At 37.6% G+C, this 25928-nt stretch overlaps 1 protein-coding gene across 3 annotated transcripts in view; it reads right to left on the minus strand.

The window, feature by feature from the left end:
• The window catches only part of LOC127433944 (serine/threonine-protein kinase PAK 3), a 62920-nt gene that overhangs the window by 31852 nt on the left and 5140 nt on the right, over positions 1 to 25928 (minus strand). For all 3 annotated transcript variants that reach the window (XR_007895960.1, XM_051686346.1, XM_051686334.1), the window contains exons 2-4: positions 3544 to 3734; positions 1232 to 1332; positions 786 to 939 (exon numbers count right to left, since the gene is read on the minus strand). Coding sequence is in view for 2 of the 3 variants with exons in the window: in XM_051686346.1 (XP_051542306.1) it covers positions 786 to 939; positions 1232 to 1332; positions 3544 to 3712 (424 nt within the window). In the remaining variant the exon portion in view is untranslated. The remainder of the gene's footprint in view (positions 1 to 785; positions 940 to 1231; positions 1333 to 3543; positions 3735 to 25928) is intronic.

The following is a 25928-nucleotide window of genomic DNA, read 5'->3' on the forward strand; positions in this document are numbered from 1 at the left end:
TTCCTGTAACTTTGATTTTTTTAAATTATTTTTTTAATTTTATTTTTTACTTTTTTGGGTAACACTTTACAATAAGGTACCATTTGTTAACATTAATTGACAACATTAGCTAACATGAACTAACACTTAATAAAACTTTCACAGCATTTATTAATCTTGGCTGATGTTAATTTCAACATATACTAATACATTTTTTTAAATCAAAAGTTGCATTTGTTAACATTAGTTAATGCACTATGAACTAACAATGAACAATTAATTTGTATTAACTTACATTAACAAAGATTAATATATGCTGTAAAAAATATATACTGTTCATTGTTTGTTCATGATATCCAAAGCATTAACTAATGTTGGATGAACGGAACCTTATTGTAAAGTGTTACTTTTTTTTCTTTCTTTTTTTTTTAATGGGGGACAAGTTGAAATTATTTTTGGTGGTAATCAACATTATGCCAAAAATGCTGTTGAATGAGCTGAACTTGTTTTGAGACTGGAATATTCCTTTAACTGAAGTATTTGACATAAATGAATGACAATCACATAATTGTGTCATTCTAAAGAAACCGAAAATGTCAGTTTGTTTTTATGTTATTTCAATTGAAATGTTCAATGCTAAATTTGAAAGAAATCATATTTTCCCTCCATAAGCCCAAAGTACCAGGAGCGTAACCACCAAGACACTATAAGCGGACATGTCCCCACTTCAGGGTCTTCTTAATAATATGAATAGTACTGTAAGTCAAGGGGACACGTGAGCTTGTGTATTTGTGTGTGCGCCTCACCTCCTGATGTAAAGCTCATGTATTTCTGGTTGTTGACGGTCTCTTTGGAGTCGTAGAACTTGAGAACATCTATAACAGCTTGAGGGTTCTTCTTCTGTTCCAGCTTAGTAATATTAGAGGTTTGCAATAGCCGGGCCCATTGCTCTGGAATACCCTGTGTATGTGACCATTGGAGACAGACAAAAAGGCCAGACGGGTAAATGATTAATGTCTTTTGCATGCCTCAAACAAAAAAATCTATCATTAAACTGTGAAAGGATTTGGCAATGTTCTGCAAATCCTCCATATGCTCTCTGATATTTATTACTAATGCTGTTATCTAACACATGTCCATACAAACACCAACTGTCATAATAGGACACCATCGGCAGATCCACACATCACTGATACAGTATCAATCCCACTCCACACACACACTACAGTCCACTGAGACTGGGTGAACTCACGGTGAACTCTCCTGTTACTGCGTCAAAGCCTACATGGATGGTGTGCTCGAAATCAGAGGGCAGGGAAATCTCAGGACGCTCTTTCTCCTTCTTCTTATTGGCTGTGGAATAGAGAAACAAACACACCTTTAACACTCTCACTTTAACTCATCAAAAACATCCCTAGTTCATCGCTGTTGGTTATCTTAGATCAGCATGAATTCTTATCAGTAAGGATTATTTCTGCTGGCACAGTTGTGTTTTTACTTGATCTGCCAACATTTTCACTGGCTGCACCACAAGAAATGTAACATTTTATGCATTTTTATATGTGACATTTTTTGCTTTGCTTTTAATTAATTGTTCAGTCTTCTTTACAAAAAAATATAAGCACACTTTAGCTGGAAAATGATGACATTCAACGCAAAAAAAAGAAAAAAGAAGTGCTGATTGACTTAATTTCAGTCCATTCTTGTTGATGCTTTCGAGAATCACATTTTAAGACAGCTGCAAACTTTACCTTGGTGAAAAGTTTAAATTAGCACAATTTCCAACAATAATGCTCAATACATCACAGAATACCAAATATGTTTATGTTTGCCAGGCATAAAAACACATGTACAAGATCAATGAATGTAAAACTTACAATGCAGCACTGGCCTAATAGAGAACAACAGTCTGGTTCCAGAGGTAAAAATCCCATTAATATTGTCCATAGGGAAATAGATTTTTAACAAGTACTTACAGACCTTTAAAGACAGACCTCCTGTGAGATCAGAGGTTGTTAATCAGTGGTAATGTATATACTTCTGTTGGAGCCATTAGACTGCGTTGTTTCAACATGGGATTGTAGGTCATTAAAGTTAAGTACACAGTCTTGTACCTTTGTCTTTTTGACCGATTTTCAAATACATTTGTATTAATGATTTCATTAATGACTTAAGACCCATGCACACACTTACGAAATTGAAGAATTAACAGGTGTGACGTCATTAAGAAAAAATCTGGCCAAAACGAAGGTGTTTTTGCGTTCGTTTCGAGGGTCCGGGGGAAAACTTCTTACCGGCTGCTAAACACCTTTTACTACCATTGGTCCACGTCGTTGGTAGGTGTGACCTGGAGCTCCTCCTACTTTGAGACCGACAGCTAATTCCCCTTCAGCCAGTTAAGATCAGTCAACATGAACATACTGGCATGCAGAGTTTAAATATTTGGGCTAATTTGCTAATAGACCATTTCAAGACAGTTTAAGGAAGTGACGTCATTTTGCTCCTTGAACAATTCCTACTAGTTGTCGAATTCAGACTGTGCTCCAAACGGGATAAATCACCCTCCGAAGGGCACTTTGAAGGGAGAAAAATCATGATAACCATGCTGTAAGATTGCTTCAAACAGAATTTCCAATAAAAATTACTAAAAAAGTGAGTTTCCAATGACCTTTATTTTTGAGCCCCACACCTTTTAGCCTTTAAAGCTCTAATAATGGATGGTAAAGTCTTCGAAGGGAATAGGGCATAGGGATGATCACTTCAGCATGGAACACACCCTCATTCACAACAACAATGGCAGGAGCTTCATTCACAGTGGCTTTAACACGATTAATGTTACTAACACTCACACGATTGTCATAAAATACCATTATTAAAATGTGGACCATGTTGTTTGGGGGCTGGATGCTCCCTGGATGCTTGGAACTAACGTAAATTAAAGTCTTTAGGTCTCCGAAAAAGCAACAGAATATGGACGCATGAACCACTTCAGTGAATCGAGACAGCCAAATACGAACAGCTAACAACTGTAGCACACGTCTTATCTCTGGTAGGTGAATGACATTTACGCAAAATAATTCTAAGTTTGATAGGTAGAACTCTAAAAGTACTAAAAGTGACTATTGATCGCTCCTATTATAATGAATGAAGCTGCACAAGTTATTTACTATTTTGTAATTTAGCAGATGCTTTTATCCTAAATGACTTAGAAATTAGGAACACAAATGCTCAGTAGATGCTTAGTATCAACAACATGTCTGGATAAGTCACTTCAGATAAACGTTTGACGTTATTTGAGGTAAATATGATACAAATATGTAACAGAGCCTTATTTAAACAATCTGTTAACGATACGGAAGTGCTTCAGGAATAGTTGCGTTCTAATTTCTTTGTTATTGTTAACATATTTGAAATGGTCTATATTTTCAGCCAGAGAGCATATTACTCTGATTTAAGCTCTCATTTAAGCATTTAAAGAAATTTTATTTTATAAACTAGTATATTTACAGTGAAAATAGCACGTGCCCATGCTATACTGGAGTCATGTGGATGGCATGCACTTACTCTTGTCTCCTCCGGGAAAGATGGACCTGAGACGGGCTTTCTTGTTCTTCTCTTCTGGAGCCATTGGAAGCGGTTTGGAACTGTGCAGTGAGGAAGGGTCGCGGGAACTACTGTTCATTCTCAGGGGGGGGGCAGGCGGCTTCTCTTCAATATCGACACTATCTGACATCTTTAGCTGCAATCACTATGGCCTGCAGGGAAAGAGAGAAACCAAGAATCCTTGTAAAGTCTGTTTTCAGATTGGAGATGGAACCGTGAACATTTAGAGAGAAGTGAGAAGTCAGACTCAATTTCAGGAGGGCTTGGAGCTTTTCGATTCATGGACTTTATTGATCCCAAATGGAAAATTCAGACTGTATGCAGCAAAAATTGCTCTGTCTGGGTGATAATAATTTTTGGTATTATCATAGAGTCTGAGCAACAAGAGATCTGCAGATAAACATGGGCCACATCCTTAACTGCATATTTCTATTTTTGCAGTATTCAAATGTGCACAGTTTGTGAATTTTTTGCATTTGTGGAATGCCTAGGTGACACACTACACTTGCCAAAATCTGCAGTATACAACCAGAGTACAAAATGAGGAATACTCCATTTCGAGTGTGATGAATGAACTGGAAATGTCATCAGCTACAATTTTGAACATCTCAATAACTGTTAATTAATCACAAATAACTTGTTATTATAAATGAACACCACTTGCTGAATTAAAAATGCAACGTTGTGGTCATGTGACAACTACTCTTGCATACTGCTGTTTGAAACATATGCCATTATCATAGCACACTGTGATGTTTCACTTACCATTTTTTTAAGCGGTAATCAGTATATACTGTGCAGTCAACTCAATCAGAAGTCCCCAGCTAAAAAAATATGCTTTTTGATAATTTGTTACTAGCTTGATAACATGTGCAGGGTTGGGAGGGTTACTTTTGAAATGTATTCCACTACAGATTACAGAAGACATGCTGTAAAATGTAATTTGTAACGTATTTCGTTAGATTACTCAAGGTCAGTAACGTATTCTAAATACTTTGGATTACTTCTTCAATACTTTGGATTACTTCTTCAGCACTGATCTGTATGTCAGCTAGCGCAAACAAAAATACCACTGAATGTACCTTTAACATCATCATACGCAAAACAACTATAATTTTTGTGTGGTGTGTACATTATCAAGAAAACAATATGTAACAGTTAAAGGTTGGGCAAGGAGGAGGCGGGAACTGGCTGAACAGTAAACGTAACTTTTAATGTAAAAGTAAACTTAAAACAACATAAAACATAAGACAAACACACATATGCAGCGCGGCCGCGTGCGTCTCTCTCTCTCTCTCGAACTGGTGCTTCTGGCTCGTCTTTATCCTCCTCCCGGCTGATTAGCCCAATTCAGGGCCAGCCGTGTGCCCTCACGGCCCGGCCCCGCCCTCCTCATACCAAAAAGCCTTTTACACTGTGTGTAAATACTACACAATGAATTAATAAAGAATTTTGTACAGTAAATGTTTAGGAACCATTGAACAGTCATAACAACATTCCCAACATTCATTGAGAGGTAAATATACTCTTATACACCCACATAAACAAACACAGATGTGGTTTAATTTTTCTGTAGCAATCAATTGTAATTAGTCTGTGACCCTGTGGATGTCATAGATTTGTGTCGTTATGAAAGCATATATTCCATCAGGAATGGCATCCAACAGGTTGTTAGCACAGATGAACAGGGAAAAAAAGTGTATATAGGGTACAATTTCAGCACTTTTAAAATGTGTTTTTTTTTTTTTTTTTTACTTCCCATTCCACTTATGACAGATACAGTATGTGCAGCAATTTAGATAATGATGAGCAAACCAAACTCAAGACTAGACAACAAACAATCAGTCAATTATTCTGCGTATGCACATACGTAACCCTTATATAAAAGTACCATAGAGTATCATGGTTTTTCGGACATGGTAGATGGTACCATGATGGTAATACCATGGTATTCCTTGAGTATATAGTAATCACACAGTAACAAGGTAACAAACTACAGTGGTATGACCATCTAATACTGCCAGAGTAAGTTTTGTAAGGGTACTGAAGTGCCTTGAACTCTCATAACCAGCAACTATTTTGCATACAGCCAGTAGCTCACATGTTAACGTGATGTGCATAAGTGACCTCAAGCACAATCAGACTACAGTGTGTGTGTGTGTGGTTGTGTTCTCCTCTTTAGTCCATGTGAATCCGTAATAACAATAAACAAGGGAAAGAAAGTTATTTGCTATTCTGATAGCAATATGTTTGTAAAACCTAGTGGGTAAGATTGCCCAGCATTAAATTTAAATACTTTTTAAAATTTTGAATAAATTAATAATTAAATTTGTAATATTTATTTTTTAATTTTATATATATAAAAAGGTTTAGTAAAATTGAAAATGTAAGTTTGCTATGAAAATTACTCTGTGTGTGTCACGTGTATTGTATATATTTGTGTAAAGCATATTGACTTATTAGAAATAGTTTTGATTGATCAGTTTGAACTTCGTTGGGTACATCTGACATAAACTCAACAACAATAACGACGCATTCATTCATGCACTGAGTCAGGTTGTGGGTTTTTCCTCTGCTGTGCGGTTTTAGGTGTGGCACAGACACTTTAACTGTCGTTTTTCTGGCACAACCAGAACTAAAAGAGAATGATAAAATCCCCATGTACGAGAGCCACAAACCACCCCCAACACACACACACACACACACACACACACACACACACACACAACCAAACATCCAAACAGACCTTCAAAATTTTCTACACCCCATCTGCACACCTAAGTATGTCTAATGATCCCAAATACACAAAGAAACACACACAAAAGTAAGCCTGTGTATGAATACAATTGAAAGAGAAATGGGCCATTAGGATCTGTATTAAACTCATTCATCAAAGCTATTACTAATCTGCTTCTCAGAGTTCCAGTTTTTAACTAATTGCAAAAAACATTACATGAACACCTCTCTTCACCCACTGTCATCATCAGGTCATGTTATGAAAAATGTACTACTTTAATTTTGAAAAAGTGCACATCTATAAGATTATAAATAGTTTATCAAAGAAGAAAGGTCATTAGGTGTTAAGGAAATGTATTGTGCCGTCACAAGCTAAATGAATAAATATTAATATATGTCAGTTCATGTTGATGCTAACAGGGTTGACATTTTTACAGTTCAGTTAAATATTTCTAGGCTTGTGCTCTGGATCATGACACTACAAGGTGTTTATTAGAACAAGATATTTTTTACCATATAAGATCACGGTAACAGGGTTGACATTTTAAGATGCCCTACTGACAAAATTAGCAAAAATATAAGAGAGATTTACTTGTCCTAAAAGTAAGTGAAGTCCTTTAATTAGAGAAGCTATGATGGTAACAGAGTTGGCAAATAACCTTGGGGGACAACTTCAAGTCTTTTTAATAATGCAATATGTCAACCTAATCCACAAACATATATATAGAATTAGGACATACAACTAGCTTTAAATGTCTTTCTAATTGTTTTAAATAAAAAATATGTGTAGCTATTTGCTAATACAGCATTATTAAAAAAAGTTTTAGAAACATGTGCCAAAAAAGCACCATTCACGGTTAGAAAAAAGGTGCAGGTAAATTTTTTTTAAATCAGTCTGTGCTTACTAAAGTGCAAAAACACTGCCTCCAGAGGCCAAAGTAGTAAGTGTTGTTGGGCGTATGGGCGTGTGAGCTCCATGTTCCAGGTGTAATGTCCACAGAGGGGCACCAAAAGTAAGCTGTGAAGCGAATTGTTTTGAGCTGTGCAGGCTTAATACAGTAATGCATATTTTATAAACTGTACCCACCAACACAACCCCCAAACCTAAACCTAACCATCAGTGGAGTAAAAATGTAATGTTAGAGGGGAAAATGCAACCTCTGAATCATGCTCGTCACTGATTATGCGAATATAATAACTTCCAAGTTTCAACACGTGATCCGAACCTGGGTCTCCCACGCTGCTGATGCAATGCACTTCCTGTCATGTCACAAGGAAGATACACTCACTAGGGCCAAAGCAACAATTTCTGATAGGAGCTGGTGCTTGTCAGTGAGTCAGCATAATGTGGGAGATCGTAGTGCACAGGAACTCTTGAAAACAACATGTCGACTTCCCATGTGATCATGTTGTAGGACCTTACTATGAGTTGCAAAAAAGATCCCCTTAAAGGTACCACCCCAGTGATGACTTTTGTTTCTTAAAAGGTAGTTTTTTACAAAAAGGGGGGGGGGTTGTTGTGTGTTCTCACTTTTCCACACACTGATCAACATTCCCAAACATGCTGAAAAATTAAACATTCATTCAGAGAAGCCCATATGGTCAAATTAGCCATATTTTAACCATATTTTAGTATGGACAAAGAGATTAAACAAAAACATATAAACATATATATATATATACATCCTCAGGTGGTGAGACTGGGCCCCCACCTATCCTCTACTATAACTCTGAGTACCGGCACACCACAAGGATGTGTATTGAGTCCCATCCTCTATTCCCTGTTCACACCTGACTGTGTTCCTGCATTCCCCACTAACACCATTGTTAAGTTTTCAGATGATACAACGGTGATTGGACTGATCTCTAACAACGATGAATAAGCCTATAGTGTGGAGGTGCAGAATTTGAAGAGCTGGTGCTCAGAGAACAATCTGTCTCTCAACACAGCAAAGACCAAGGAGCTAATCATTGACTTTAGAAGGTCACAGAATGTTGGATATGTTCCAATCTTCATTAATGGAGACAGAGTGGAGCGAGTGCCCAGTTTCAGGGTACACACATCTCAGATGATCTCACGGTCCACAAACACGACTGCTTTGATCAAGAAAGCACAGCAACGACTGTTTTTCCTGAGGACACTGAAGAAAGCTGGACTGCCTCAACAGATGCTAGTGACTTTATACTGCTGCACCACAGAGAGCATCTTAACATACTGCATCTCTGTGTGGTATGTCAGCTGCACTGCAGCTGATAGGAAAGCCCTCCAGCGAGTCGTCCACAGCGCACAGAGGATTATTGGGATTCAGTTGCCAGCACTAGAGGACATCTACAGATTGCGATGCCTCAGGAAAGCCATCAACAACTGCAAGGACCACACACACCCATGCCACCATCTATTTGAACTTCTTCCTTCTGGAAGGCGCTATAGGGCCCTTTATGCATGCACCTCCAGACTGAGAAACAGTTTTTTTCCCCAGAGCATTAACTGTTATGAATCAATCCACTGAGTACCCCCTGACAACTTGAGTCATTTGCCCATAGATCTGTTTGGTCACTGTTTACATTATTATATATCATTTATATGGTACATATTGTGCATACTGTGTATACTGTGTTACTGTTTAACATTTCATACCCTTCCACTCTACTGATTCTGTTGCTGCACCACATACCTGAGCTATTGCACTATTTACATTTGCTGGACTTTCCTTATCATGTTTGGTATTCTTATTTTATTTACTTGGTTTATTTTATCTTATTTATTGTTTTATTGTTCTATAGTATCATAAGGAGAGTCGCAAACCTAATTTCGTTGTACCTGTGCAATAATAATTGTAGTTATACAATGACAATAAATATATTGTCATTGTATATATATGTATATATATATATATATATATATATATATATATATATATATATACACACAGTATTGTTTAGCTTTTATATGGCACTAGCTGAGATATCATTACAGCCTTTAATTGACTATGAATTTAGTGTGCCAGTAAACCAAACAATGCATTTATAAAACAATTTTAACAAACAGTCTTTTTTATAAGCGTGAATCGTTTTATATTTGCCATCCATTCCCATTTAAATGCTGACTGAATTTTAGATGTTAAATGTAACTCAAATAAATGAGTCTGATGGACTGACATCACCTCTCCTGAGGCAGACACGCAAAATCGTTTCTCTTAGCCTCATCAATTATAAGTCAGCAGTACAGATGCTAGTAAAGATGTACAGTATCTAGACTTGTAGTTCAAAATAACCTGTATTTACCTGTAAAAGTATGGTACTACCATGGTATTTTGCACATGTACCATGGCTATACCATGTTTTTGCATTATCGTGTTTTACCATCAGTGTACTGCCAAAGTACAGTGAATCTGACTCCATTTAAACCCCATCTGTTAGCACTATAGTACTTTTGTGATGTTAGTATCATTAGATGGGCTCGGATCATATATTGTCATTAGTCATAGAGGGTCATCACTGCTCATTGCACTGGACTAGTGACCTAAATCTGTGTGTACAGTCCATATGGAGCAGCAATAGCCTTTTCTGTAGGGAGGGTTAAAGATGGCCGCCATAGAGTCTCCTTATCTCCTGTGGCGAGCAGGGCGTGGTAGAGCGATAAGGATGGACGGCTGGGGCAGAATTATCGCAATCAGCCGGGAGAGAGATAAAGAGGAGCCAGTGCCGCAGTTTGAGAGAGAGACGCCCGAAGCTGTCTGTGTGTGTGTGTATGTCAGTGTGTTTAACGTGACTGCTGAAAAGCAGTGCATGTATTTTTTGTGGTGCTAAAAAGCACCCCGTTATGTGTGACACTGAAAAGTGTGGGTAAAATAAATGTCTTATGTTTGGATGTTTACCCGGCTCCCGCTTCCTCCTTCAGTTGAGAGCAAGAGATCTGCCACATCCCCCACTGTAGCATTAAAACTCTGACCTATTTAGAGCTGAGCACAGACCAGTGAAGAGAGAGAGTGAGAGAATATGAGAGTGGTTCCCTGAATCTCTCATCTTTCCCCTCATCCATTAGTCTCTCTTCTCCGTAATGTCCTTTTGAGCAAAATAAGCTACACAGAGACCACAGTGATTGCCTAGATCTAACAAGAAACATGCAATATACTGTACGTGTTATGTATATTAACCTTTTAAAAACAGGTCAAAACATCCTCAGTGGTATGTACATTAGCTGTTCCAAAACCTAGTGTGCTGCCTTGTTGTCTTGCACCTAAAAAGGTAGTTGCCTTCTAAGACAGCATCCTAACTGTAATGGAATCTCGTAAGTGACTGATTTGGGATATTCAGACAACAAGTGCGTACACCATACAAATGTACACAAAACAAGATCTGGCAGGACTCTAATATTAGCATGTTGCTATGCTAACAATATGATAATCTAAAAGCGAACAAGACCAGAGACTACTTAGCCCAAGACGGAGCAATCGTTTCGAAATTGGAACACCCAGTATGGCGGATATAGTAAAGGAAGTCCTGCCTTGAAGGTAAAACAACAACAACACCAAAAAAACAATCACCTTTTAGTTAAGGACAAAGTCTATGCGCATTAGCTGAACCAGCCTGAAAAACTGCATTTTTTTCCTTCATCTGAGCTAAAGAAGCACAATTAATTATCCCATTGTTATCAGATTTTACTGCTGATTTGAAATATGTTATTTGATTGTAATGTTGACCTACTATTTGGGAGATTTAGGTTTCTCCCCAGTCAAGTAGATAGGATTGTTACAGTCATGCCACTTGTATTAATAGAAAATAGCTCCCCTGGAGCATTCCCAAGGTGGCCGCCAAATGGACTCAATTGTCTTGAAAGGGATTTTGACAAGGCATAGAGCACACAAATATTGTGTAAAATAGTCCATTTTGACTAATTAAATCAACTAATTAAGATCAACCACCATCTTGGATCTTGGGTAAGAGCTTATCGCAATGCTTCTGGAATTGTTTTCTACACAAAAGAAACTTGCAAAGTTGCCTTCGATTTTGAAGTTGCCTTCGAAGTTGCCATTTTAAGGTATCTTATAAGGTAGTAATATGCTGCCTACCTTTTGAAAACAGCCTTCATGCCAGAAGTGTGCCTAAATGCTGTCTAGCTAGGCAACTCACTAGGTTTATGAACAGAGCTACTGAGACATTTCTGCTATGTCTCAGTAGCTCTGTTCAAAAACAACAACATCACACCAGTAAATGGCAAAAACATATCAACACCACCAATACATGACAGGAGGTTATCGTCACATCAGTGTTAATGGCAGTTTAAAACTGTTTAAATAGCCTTGATGTTATAGTATATTCACTGTTTCTCTTTTCAGTTCATCTTGTGATTCCCCATTTGAGAACATGCATTGAGCACATACAGTATCACCAAAGGCAAACCAGGGCTCCAGACCATGACTAAAATGGTCGCAAATGCGACCAAAAATAAATGATTGCGACAATAATTTAAAATCTAGTTGCCAATGGCAACAGTCATCCCAATGCGTTTATATGCGGTTACGTCAAATATCATCTTGTGAGTTATCGAATACATCTTTAGAACGCCAGTGTGTCTCGCGGCACTTTTCACCCTTTCTGTTGACGATATGAGCTCGCTGTCTGCACGCAACAACAAACACAGCACGAGCCATGATGTAAAATTCATGAACAAATGAATCTTTTGAACCGGGTCTTTATAAAAAATCATCCGACAAGAGCTTGTTTGAACTCAGGTGATCAGGTTAGCAGTTTGAATTCGAGTCATTTTCTCAGCAAATCAGCTGTCAGTGAGTTCACAACTGGGAGCGCAGACATTTCAAAATAGTAGCCCCATGTGTATATCGGCCTTGTTTATAATGAAAAGTCCTGTGTTATGTACCAAATCTTTTTTTTTTATCCTGGTTATTATTGATTGGGATTGGAGTAGCACAATAAACTGCATCTGGGATTTCATTCAATTTGCACTCTTGCAGTCTTTGTGTCTGGGCCATATAGTTACAGTAAAGAATGACTAAGATTGTTTTTTTTAATTATATACATAAAATCAGTTTAATATATGCACTCCCATATACATGTATATACGGTGTGTATATATATATATATATATATATATATATATATATATATATATATATATATATATATATATATAATTTATTTGTGATGTGAGATCCAGCTTTTGATACTTAGGACCATTGAGGGACTCATACACAACTATTACACAAGGTGCAAACATTCACTGATGCTCAGGAAGGAAACACACAACTATATGCATATGATACTTCATGTAAATGCCTGTTATGTAGATTCTGAAGGGCAGTACTGAATTAAAAAAAAAAGATCTTTGATCTCTTATATTTGTATAAATTCTGAAAAGGGTGTGAAAACTTATGAGACAAAAGGGGAATGCAAATTTGTGCACTCAACTATACAGTATATATATCAAACACCCGATTAATGGGTTATCAGCTGTCTTTTCTTTAGCTTTCAATCTTGTTTTTGAACAACAATCTAAATCAAACAATTCTGTGATGTGGCAACTAAAACAGCCATTTGGCTCCTTAGTCATTTTTTTAGTCTGGAGCCCTACAGACGTGACTCAGAAATGTCAGTTTTATTCACCTTTTTTTCACTTCTCTGTCCCTATCACGCATGGATGCAAGGCACAGACTGGCACATTTGAGATAGCTAAAGGAGAGGGAATGAGGATCTTACACACACACACACACACACACACACACACACACACACACACTGATGTCACTGCCTGGAACCTCAGCGTTTAATACAAAACCCTATTTAAACTGGGAAATGACTTAGCATTGCACAATCTAATCCCAAGGCTGTATGCTACAGAAATATTTACAGTTGTGCTCAAAAGTTTGCATACCCTTGGAGAATTGGTAATATATGTACCATTTTAAAAGAAAACATGAGTGAGCAGGCAAAACACATTTCTTTTATTTCTTATGGGATTCATATTCAACTGAAGGTTATAACAGAATGGCACAATCATAAAACAAAACATGGCAACAAAGAAAAAAATGAAATGACCCCTGTTCAAAAGTCTTCATACCCTTAGTTCTTAATACTGTGTATTGCCCCCTTTAGCATCATTGACAGCGTGCAGTCTTTTGTAATAGTTGTCTATGAGGCCCCAAATTCTTGCAGGTGGTATAGCTGCCCATTCATCTTGGCAAAATGCCTCCAGGTCATGCAAAGTCTTTGGTCATCTTGCATGAACACGTTTGAGATCTCCCCAGAGTGGCTCGATGATATTAAGGTCAGCAGACTGTGATGGCCACTCCAGAACCTTCACCTTATTCTGCTTTAACCACTGGAGGGTCAACTTTGCCTTGTGCTTAGGGTCATTGACCTGCTGGAAAGTCCAAGAGCATCCCATGCGCAGCTTTCATGCAGAAGAATGCAAATTGTCTGCCAGTATTTTCTGATAACATGCTGCATTCATCTTGCCATCAATTTTCACAAGATTCCCATTCCTTTAGAGCTCACACACCCCCAAAACATCAGTGAGCCACCACCATGCTTCACAGTGGGGAGGGTTTTCTTTTCACTATAGGCCTTGTTGATCCCTCTCCAAACATAGCGCTTATGGTTGTGACCATAAAGCTCTATTTTGGTCTCGTCACTCCAAATTACAGTGTGCCAGAAGCTGTGAGGCATGTCAAGGTATGATCATTTGTGGCATTGGTACAGTAAAGGCTTCTTTCTGGCAACTCGACCATGCAGCTCATTTTTGTTCAAGTATCGTCGTATTGTGCTCCTTGAAACAACCACTTTTTCCAGAGCAGCCTGTACTTCTCCTGAGGTTACCTGTGGGTTTTTCTTTGTATCACGAACAATTCTTCTGGCAGTTGTAGCTGAAATCTTTCTTGGTCTACCTGACCTTGACTTGGTATCAAGAGATCCCTGAATTTTCCACTTCTTAATAAGTGATTGAACAGTACTGACTGGCATTTTCAAGGCTTTGGATATCTTTTTATATCCTTTTCCATCTTTATAAAGTTCCATTACCTTGTTACGCAGGTCTTTTGACAGTTCTATTCTGCTCCCCATGGCTCAGTATCTAGCCTGCTCAGTGCATCCACGTGAGAGCTAACAAACTCATTGACTATTTATACACAGACACTAATTGCAATTTAAAAAGCCACAGGTGTGGGAAATTAACCTTTAATTGCCATTTAAACCTGTGTGTGTCACCTTGTGTGTCTGTAACAAGGCCAAACATTCAAGGGTATGTAAACTTTTGATCAGGGCCATTTGGGTGATTTCTGTTATCATTATGATTTAAAAAGGAGCCAAACAACTATGTGATAATAAATGGCTTCATATGATCACTATCCTTAAATAAAAGACAGTTTTTTTGCATGATCAGTCATATTTTCAAAATCAATGCCAAAATTTCACAATTTCTGTCAGGGTATGCAAACTTTTGAGCACAAATGTATGTATGTGTATGTGTGTCGATTCAGAATATGTGCCTTTGTACTTTACGTGTGTAGCTGTTGAGTTAAGTATATGTGGTGTTGTTTTGCAGTACATTTTGCATATTTGAGTATTGCATTGTAACATGTAAGCTGGGCAAGTAGGAGGCGGGAACCGGCTGAACAGTCAACGTAAACTTTAATGAAAAACTCACTTAAAACAACATAAAATATAAGACACACACACTCTCTCTCTCTCAGACTGGCTCCCCTTTATCTTGCTCTCCCGCTGATCGGTTGACTCAGCGCTGGCCGTGCACCCTCACGGCCCGGCCAAGCCCTCCTCCTCGTCACACTCCTCCCTCACCCGTTTCAGGCCGGGGCGCCATCCGGATTGCTCACTGGGGTTCTAAATACAATTATTATTTAATTATTTAATCAATTCTTTTTATACACAATTTACAATCATATTTAATCAAACTGCACAATGATGACTCTAAGACTTTATAGATATTACAGTTTCATTTTCTGTTAATGCATGATTTTCTGTAAAGCTGATTTGAAACGATGTGTGTTATGAAAAGTGCTATACAAATAAAAATAACTCGACTTGACTTTAGATATTGATATTGCACAGTAATCTGAGAAGCAGTCTGATACGGGGATGTGTGGTTGTTACAGAGAAATATCAATCCGCTAGATGCCGTCATTGACCAATCAGAATCGAGTACTCCAGAGGGCCTTGTAATAAGTTGTGTTAGCAGTCTGTCTTACCATCATTGCATTTCAGTGCCAGCTTGCGGCTTGACCATCAATTTCAATATCTACTATGCGTGTTGTGTAGCTTGCTTATGAGAATGTGGTAAAAAGAATGTTAACAAAGCGGTGCCAAGCAAGAGTAGCAAACTGTAACTAAATACTGTGGTTTGTCTTGGTTTTAGTATGGATTTTATAGTTACTGCGATTTACACACTGTGTTTTCTCTGAGTCTGAGCATAGTTGAGCCAAACCTGTCTGTCACAGGACACATCACAGTCTATGAGACCTGATTTTGGTCATTTTTCTCAGTTTTGACAAAATGTGTCACTGCGTTTTGCCTTTGCATTGTGGAAAATACTATTTAAAAACTAGTAAGTGAAACGCAGTATAGTACACAATATGGAACAATAAGGTTTTTATCAGTAATATACTACACTGTTGTAACACTATGATCTTACTATGTTGCATGTTTAGTTCAGTGTGTTGTTTAGTCCAGTTATGATCTCAGAAATTAATGCAGTTTTGTTTTTGTTTTTTTTGCATTTTAAATCCAAATTTATTTTAAAAGGTCTTCACATTCAGCAGTGCACTCAAAAAATCTGTCAAGAAATATAAAATTGTGGTTGACAATGTGGAACAGCCTCAAATATTAAGGACACAAATGTCTAAATGAACTAAAATGTTATTTTTTAGGTAAAATCATTGAATGCCATCATTCTGCTAGAAGGCATGAGGTGCGTTCCAATATTTATCAATATTTAAGTCCTTTTTTTACTATCAATCTCCACTTTCACTTTCACATTGTTCCTCTTTTGTGCATATCGCCACCTACTGGGCAGGGAGAAGAATTTATAATAAAAAAGGACTTAAAGATTGATATGTTTCTCACCCACACCTATCATATCATTTCTGAAGACATGGATTTAACCACTGGAGTCTAATGGATTACTTTTATGCTGCCTTTATGTGCCACGATTCACTTGCATTGAATTGACCAACCGAGTTGAAATATTCTTCTAAAAATCTTCGTTAAATTTTGTATTTACTGCACTGGCAGAAGTATAAACAAGTGAAAAAAATACACTTATATACAAATTCTTGTATTCAAGATATTTTCTAAATGTCTTTTTTGTTGCTTTTCATGTAAATGTACCTTGTTTCAAGGATTTTTAGATATTTTTAAATGGAAAACAAGGCAAACACACTTGATAACAATAGGAATTTTTTAAGTGATTTTTTTTACAGAATTAAATTTAAAAAATATTAAGTAGGCATATTTTTCCTGTAATTCAGTGAATGGCATTTTGAGGTATGTTTAGAAGATAATTTTTTCCTCTTCAATGTAAGTTAACACGTTTAATACAACCTCTTATCTCGAGGCACAAGCTAAATTGTAGGTTAAGTGCTAATGAATAACCATTGCAATAATCGCCTGAATAGTCGATTAATCGTTCTAATAATCATTAGATTAGTCAGTTATCAAAATAATATTTTTTATATATATATATATATATATATATATATATATATATATATATATATATATATATATTAAACAGCAACAGTCATTTAACTTGTGGGTTTCAAGTCTGGAGAAATATTTTAATTTAATTGATATTTAATTTATTAATATAGTTTTATAAATATACACTTGGATGTATTATATAAATTACTACATGTATACAGAAAATTTGCACAGTAGGCTATGTATACTGCAGAAAAAGTTCTAGTAGTACAGTACTAGGCTATTACAAATGTAGCCTCTCTCGCTCTCTCTCTCTCTCTCTCTCTCTCTCTCTCTCTCTCTCTCTCTCTCTCTCTGATCAAAGAATAATGCTCTTTTCAGTGTCCAGCTGAATGTGAATGACTAATGCTGCAGTGGCCTTCTTATCTCACCTTGTATTCTTCGCTCATGTCTCTCTCTCTCCCTCTCTCTCTCTCTCTCTCTCTCTCTCTCTCTCTCTCTCTCTCTCTCTCTCTCTCTACCTCTCTGTCTCTCTCTCCACCTCAGTGTCATACTATCTGTTCTCCCCTCTCACCTGCTGTAACACTTCCATATGTCTGCTGCTGGCATACAATGTTTCACTAATCTTCTAATCTTGTACACCTTCCCTTGCACTAATTTGCATAATAACTGACAACAAAACTCTGAAATATAATCCTATCTCTCTCTCTCTCTTTCTCTCTCTCTCTCTCTCTCTCTCTCTCTCTCTCACACACACACACACACACACACACAAACAGGCATGCATTATATGCATCCCATACATGTGATAGAGAGCAGACAGGGATTAATGATGTGGGTGCTAATCACCATCTCACTCCAGTTGATCCATGATTTTCTACTAGAAATGATAAGTTATATTAAAGTACAGTGTCAAACACATGTGTTCATGTAACACTGGCAGAGCTCAGTCTGTGGATCATTGCACTATTGTGTCTGTTGAATTTAGAGCCATTTTGCCAAGTGAAGATGTCAGAGTTTAGAGTGTCACAAATCAAAGTATTTTGAAAATGGTACACTATATATACATGCTACATATGTATAGAAGTGTGTGACCTTATGTGTTTTGGGATAATACTGCACAAACACAACCAATGGACCAGGAGGAGTTTGTGATGGTCAGTTTTGGGTAAGTTGGAAAAAGCAATCAAATACAAATTACTATTTACTTTTATAAATTGAAATCAGATTATTTTACTGATTAATTCATTGGAAAAGTACTCACATAATTAATTAATTTGCTTTTAAATTACTTTTGAAAACTCTCCAAGTTGCTCTGTTTTTTTGCTCAACAAATTAAAAAATCATGATATTTCTTCCTTCTTTGTTGTCGCACACAAGTCATACACTTGTTTTTCCCTTACAAAGACTAATCAGGGGGCGTACGCATTTCAGCTGTCACAGAAACACAAATTATATTTTTAAAACAACACTAATGACAAATTATCAGAAAGTGTCCCACTTTACCAGTATTCACCCTCCAGCTATGTAGAGCAGGATTTTTAATGTCACTAGGTTAGAATGAACCTAATGATGTTTTTTTAGTAACGGAAAAATTTACACATCATGATAAAGATGATTAAGCTTAAGTGTCCCACTTTACCTGTTGTCAGAGTTTACCTGTACTGACCTCATATTCAACATCTTATATGCTCTGATTGGCAATAATTTGTTCCTTTAAGCGGTATTTAACTGTTGGCGAAAACAGAAAAATTACTCACTGGTAACTTGACACATAGCACCTGTTTAGGACATGGTGTTAGTGAAGGGTCTTCAATTAAAAAAAATATAAATAAATAAATAAATAAATACATACATTTTATAATAATAATATCAGAATTAAATGATCAAGAAGCATACCATAAAAAAGCTTAGTCGCAACCAATGTAGCTGACTGGATAACACATTCGATTTCTTAGTAATTTCTAGGGATAGCTGAGAAAAATGAAAGGCTGGTCCTATATCATACAGTATATGTGCCAGTTTACTGTTCTTTAAACTATTAACATACAGCCTGCAGCATCTCACCAGACTGCTTGCCCATTATGATGCCCCTTTCTCTCAAGGTCAGCAAAGAAATGAGGAACTACTCCATCTCTCATCTATTACTTTCTCTCATTTATTTGAGAAAAGGGAACAATTTCATATCCTCTTCTTTTTATAGAGGGGGAGAGAAACAAAGTTGTTCTTTATCAGTAAGTGCAATGCTTAAACAGACTTATAAGATGTCACAAGTTTGGAAAAGATATAAACATGCAGAAGACTCATGTGGTCAATTCCCAGCATGATCACACAGGAAGTCGGAGAGTGTGATTTGGAGGTTGCATTTTCCCCTCTAACATTACATTTTTACTCCACTGATGGTTAGGTTTAGATTTGGGGTTTGGGTTGGGGGTACAGTTTATAAAATATGGAATCCTTTTCACTGTATTACAGTCTGTACTTTTGGTGCCCCTCCGTGGACATTACACCAAGACACTTACACTTACCGCTTTGGCCACCGGGGGCAGTGTTTCACATTTTGGTAAGCACAGACCGATTTTAGCTAAAGAAAAGTCAACCAACTGTTTCTGATGTCTCTGTGAGATTAGTCTGCAATTCCAGCCCAGTTTAATTTCATAGACACCTTCGGTTTCATCTTGCTGCACATGCTGGTCTACCACTAACCACATTTCAACTTCACCAGGTGGATGCTGAACGCTGGTGGTGGTTGAGGAGAGTCTCCTGTTCATTATGTGAAGCTCTTTGAGTGTAATGTCAGAAAAATAAACAAGTGTAACATTCAGTTTTATTTCCATGTATGCAAAGTGACCCAGATTTGAATTAAAAACTCGAAAATTCAAGTTTTGCTGTTCACTCTTTCTGAAAAATCTGATTTGAGCCACAATTAAAGCTAAAGTGTGTAACTGTTTCTGTGTTAAAATACTTTCTCCTATACGTAATATGCAAAAACTACTATAAGATTATTGGCTATAAAAATTCCACTGCATGTTTTGACCCGTCCAGCCTGACACAACAACACTGACTTGACCAATGGCGTGAGTTTGGGGCGGGACTATCTGTTTGTTCGATCAACAGCAGACTGGGGGTGTATTCGGAAAGCTATCATCATCGCCCCGCCTCTGAGGGCCATCCTTCAGCAAGGCTCACGAAGGGAGTGGGCAGGAGAGAGAAGAGGCACATAATTAATAAGCCTCGTTTGGGCAGAGGGGTGGAACGCGTCACACCTGATGTGTGTGTGGCCTTGTCACCACTGCCAAATAAACGTAGAGCGTGCCTCTTCTCCGGGAGCCGGCTTCAATCTTCTTGTGTGCACACTGGCATCCTCACAGATCCAGGAGCAGAGCGGGGAGGGTTCCGGCCGAATTTAATGTGTGTCAGACCCCCAGCGTGAATTAGATGCGATGCCGGAGGATTGAAGCATGCGTCGCGGCCAACAGGCACAGATGCCGGGCCGCTTTCCCCTCACATCTGTCATGGGCCTGGGAAGACAGGCTGCCAGCGTCACCTTGATGCCACACCCACTGTGTCTGTCTCTTGCTCACCCCGCCACACTTGCTTTCGAGTTGCCAAAGAGTAGTTCTCTAAAACTCCACTAGCTACACATTAATGTTTGCATCACGAAGTAATAACTAAAATACATTTGTAATCAGCTTACACTAAGTCCTGTAATTAATAATGTGGCACAGTGATGATTTCAATATTAATTCCAAGTTGGAACGCAAGCACAGCATGCAATCGTATGTTCCCTTACAGTGTGAGTGAACTTGCGGTTATTACATTTGTAGTAGAACCTTGCTATATATTAGCAACAGGCTTGCTATCCAGAAAAAAAGAAGAAGAAAAAACATGCATTCTATTGTTGTAGCCTAGTAGCTGGCTTGATAAAATTAGTCTAGCCTTACTTTAACATTAGCCTCAACAAGACAAGGTCTGTACTAATCTGTAGTGATCAGTGGCCCCGTGGCATAATGACCATTTAAATATTAAGACATCAACTAAATGTTATATTTGGCTATGTATCCATGGTGCTGATGTTAGTTTTGTAAATGTTCAGGGTTCTTTTCAAAGTTCTTTGTTATCTGTTACTTTAAAGGCAATTTTGGTATTGAAAAGGTAATTAAACGTGTTATTAAGAGAACAACAATAAAGTTTGTTTATCGTTCAATCCGTTTTTGTAATGTAAATCAATACCGTGATAATACCGTATATAAGCTTCAGCAATTATCATTACATGAAAATGTTATATCGTCACATGCCTAGTTGTACTCTTTAGCAACACAAAGAAAAGTTGCAATCTTTTGCATGGCTGATGTAACAAATAGCCATTGGTGGCATTGAAATACTGAAGCAAATAATAATGCAGAGAACACTCTTTAAAAAGAATGAAATGAGAATTAAGTGATAGATCTATTCTGTGCTGCCACAGTTTCATTGTTCATTTATGGGTATAATGCTGTAAGGCATTAGGGGCCATTACATTACTGTCCCAATTTAACCTAATTTTCCTTTATTTAGTATCCCAATTCATATTCACTTCACATGAAATGGCTACTAGTTTCACCAATGACACACCGATATAAATTTCCATAATTTGATGTATTGAAAACACAGTGTAGCCTATGTACAAAAACAAGAGGTAAATTGCATTCCAGCAAGACTGGATTTTAAAAACATGTCAGAATTTTTCATCCATCAGGCTGGTCAGTTACAACCATTGGCTAGCACGTTGTGATAAGCTGCTTTTTTTTTTTTTTTTTTGCCACATCTTTGACAAATCTCCTCTCTGGTAAAACTGACATTATAGCAAAAGAGGTAGAAACAGTGATCAGGGGTTAACAGCCTCATTACTGGTGTACAGCAGAAATGTTCGCATCAGAAGCAGAATATTGTTGGCTCACAGACACCTAATAAAAATCATAGTATTAGGTAACCAAATATAGTTTTGTGAAGCTGCACTGCTACTCATTGGAAAAAGTATCTTGTTATGGCAAAAGCTTCACTATTGTGAAAACAGCTTAACTATCACTACTATCATGGAAAATGTGGTTGAATTTAGTAATGAGAAAAGCCTTGGTCACCACCCACAACACTCTAGCATCACGGCAACGCCGTGCACATTTTCTGTTACTTCAATAAAACTGCAGTAACGTGTTATTAGCCACCACAGCCATTCGAGAAAGATACCGAAAGCTTCTTACAATGTTTGAAGGGGATCTTGTATTCATTTATTATGGTTTTATGGTAGTAACAATCAGAGATGTTCACAAGTCTTTCATCTGAAGTCCGAGTTTGTTGCGATGGCGGTTGTCATTTGTGTGGACTTTTCAGATGGTCCCTTAACATACCCGCCACAGTATAATGACGTTTTAGCACAATGTGTGGACTTTTTAGATGGTCCCTTACCCACAGTAGGCAACATTTAATACGAATATCAAGGTTAAATTAACAATCTTGAACGGTCGCCATGACTCCATCTGACCAGCATAAATACAGGACAAATCGAATACATGAATCAAATCGAATCAATACGGGACGTGACTTTTCATCTTTAAATATGGGACGATCCCATATTTTAAGGGACGGGTGGCAACCCTACACATGGGGAAATGTGATCCAGATGTAATAAAACCATACAAATAAAACACAAATTGTTCCTTTAAGTCTCTAACTCGAGTCCCTATCTCTGATAACAATAACTTTGTATTAACTTTTTTGTAAGGGACTCACTCAATGGGCAAGTCCTCTATGATGATGTGACAGATTTATTAAATAAAAGTAGACGTATGATTATAATATACATAGCAATGTTCATTTAAAGCTATTTTATGCAAAAACATATGCCAAACAAGGTACATATTTAAAGGTCAAAATATTAGCAGAAAAATCAAAGGTAGTTTACTGGGAAATAACAGACAGTGTTGATGGCTGAGGGTCAGTGTGTGTGTGTGTGTGTGTGTGTGTGTGTGTGTGTGTGCATGTTTAAACTACATTGTGGGGACCAAATGTCCCCACAAGGATAGTAAAACCTGAGATCACCTACATGTGGTCCCCACGAGGGAAATGGCTTATTAAACATACTAAACAATGTTTTTTTGAAAATGTAAAAATGCAAAAAGGTTTCTGTGAGGGTTAGGTTTAGGAGTAGGGTTAGGGTTAGGGGATAGAAATTATTGTTAGATCTGTATAAAATCTAAAAAAATGCATGGAAGTATATGGAGAGTCCCCACAATGATTTAAAAACATAGTATCTGTGTGTGTGTGTGTGTGTGTGTGTGTGTGTGTGTGTGTGTGTGTGTGTGTGTGTGTGTGTGTGTGTGTGTGTGTGATTATCCGCTGAGACGGCTGTAATACTGACAAACCATAAAGCAGTAAATCGGTCTGCTGCAGCATTAGGTTCATGAAAACTTTCCTCACTAAAGACGCTCTCAATGTCATCTTCTGCATGCACACACTTACACATGACATCATAGACATGCAAAAAGTGGTTCATATGAAAACAAAAATTAGCACACATATGATCTCACATGCACACCCATAGTAACAGATGGAACCTGATCTTTCATTAACCCCATACTGATACTGGTTTGGCTAACATTACTCATCAAATCTGACCATCTCACAAGAAACGACCCAACAGACTTTACATTACACACACACATACTTACACTAGGGCTGGGCGACATGGTAAAAAATACTATCACAATATGTTTTTATATATATTGTTCAATAAGGATATTTAGCATGATATACATTATACCATAAATGGGGATGGAAATGCGTTCCACATGTTTGTTATATTTCAAGAATGAATTAAACATAACTTGTTTGTTTACAAGTAAACTCCACAGGGTAAGCTACCTTTTAATTTCAAGAAGCATACTTAGGTTTTAATCCTACATAAATCACAATAGGTTTGTTCTGGTTTTAAACAATTATTTATTTTTAATCAATAAGTTGGTACTCTCCACAGCCAACATGGCATAACATTTACGCCTCAACAAGCAATGGTAAGAATGCTTTTAAATGCTTAGCAGACGTTTGACTCTCCTTGTGGTGATTCATTTTTACGTTTCCGACAATGTTCTTCTTCCTGGTTTTGGCCTGATGTGTGTCAGCTACGAAACTGATACTTTACTTAATTCCTGTAGCATAAAATTCATTACATCCACTGAAAGACATTCTTGACTGTGTCAAACAATTAGCGGACGCGGCAGCATTACAAATCCTGATTTTTTTTTTTACTAAATAATAGGTATCTCGAGTAATCATTCTGCACCAGCTACTCGAGTATTAAAAACAATCCTTGCATATCGCAATTTAATTTTTCTTTGTAATTTTGCCTGCTGTGATTAGTGCTGAAATACACTGTTTTCCCTCTGAATCTCTCACCAAATCTCGCAGTTACAATTGAGTCCACTGGGGGTGCTGTGGATGTACGTCATCGAGGTGTTGGGTGAGAGAAGAAGAAATCATGGCGTCTGTGCTTCTTCTTTTTCTTTTTTTTTTTAATCCCCAATTTGGAATGCCCAATTCCCAATGCGCTCTAAGTCCTCGTGGTGGCGTAGTGACTCTCTTCAATCCGGGTGGCGGAGGACGAATCTCAGTTGCCTCTGCATCTGAAACGTCAATCCGCGCATCTTATCACGTGGCTTGTTGAGCACGTTACCGCGGAGACATAGCGCGTGTGAAGGCTTCACGCTATTCTCCGTGGCATCCACGCACAACTCACCACGCGCCCCACCGAGAGCGAGAACCACATTATAGCAACTACGAGGAGGTTACCCTATTTCTTGGTAACGTTCTTGAATAAATCAAAAGATACATTTCACGTACACGTCATACGTGTTATTTTTAACATGCATTTTAATTTACATTTACATTGCATTTTTATATACTCGTTTTTTGACTACAACATTACTTGACAATGCCCATCCAATAAATAGTACATAAATAAACAGCAATGGTAGTGTTGTCAGGAGTTGCTGTTGTGTTTAGTTGTTAGCTGTATTGCATAATCAGCTCTGTCTTGTTCGGTACACCCGATATCACATTGGCTGGATAGCTAGCTAGCTAGCAGCTACTTAGCCTAATGCTTTACTGATCTGCCACAATAATGTAATGCATTCTAATTACCCGAATTATTCTTTTTATAATATATATTATATTTATAAAACATTCTAGCATGCGTCAATGTACATCTGCATCAGATGGGCGCTTTTCTGGACTGTCTCACTTTGGTTGCGTTGCGTCAAAAATACAGCATTTTTAGGTCACTGTGTCAAGTGAAACATAGTTTGAAACATAGAAAAACACGTCTCGAGTTCCCTTCAGAGTTGTGCTCTGTCCAGCTGTGTTTAAATGTAAGAACACATTCTTATCTTCTGCTGTCGATAGTGCCAAGAAAGTGTAGTTTGTTCTCTGTACAGCCGCCAACCACCAATGTAAGTGAATATCGTCCGATACCAATCGGTGGCCGTTGACTATGAGATGAATAAATCAATAGTAGAGAAAGCTCTAGTATACTCTGTAAGAAGCAGACAGGTAGAGTATGTGGGATTTGTGAGTAAGTGCCTGTCTCTCTCTCTCCGTCTCTCTCTCTGCAGGCGGTTGCCAGATGGCACTCAATCCTCTATGCTAATCCAGTATAGCAACCAGGGCCCTACAAGCACCTTACAATGGCACACAGACACACATGCATTAAATGTGACAATGTGACCATAGTGGTGAGACAGAGGATCGTTTATGTTTGTATGTGTGCGGCTGAGTGTATCGTATTTCCTTAGGCTCTATCACTGGTGCTAAGTCTATTCAGTACTTTGCGTGTGTGTTTTTAAGCAATTGTTAATACTTGTCTTAGGTGATTTCATTTGTGTAGAGATTAAGTCTGGGTAAAATAA

Source organism: Myxocyprinus asiaticus, chromosome 4, assembly GCF_019703515.2.
Source record: "Myxocyprinus asiaticus isolate MX2 ecotype Aquarium Trade chromosome 4, UBuf_Myxa_2, whole genome shotgun sequence".
NCBI lineage: Eukaryota > Metazoa > Chordata > Actinopteri > Cypriniformes > Catostomidae > Myxocyprinus > Myxocyprinus asiaticus.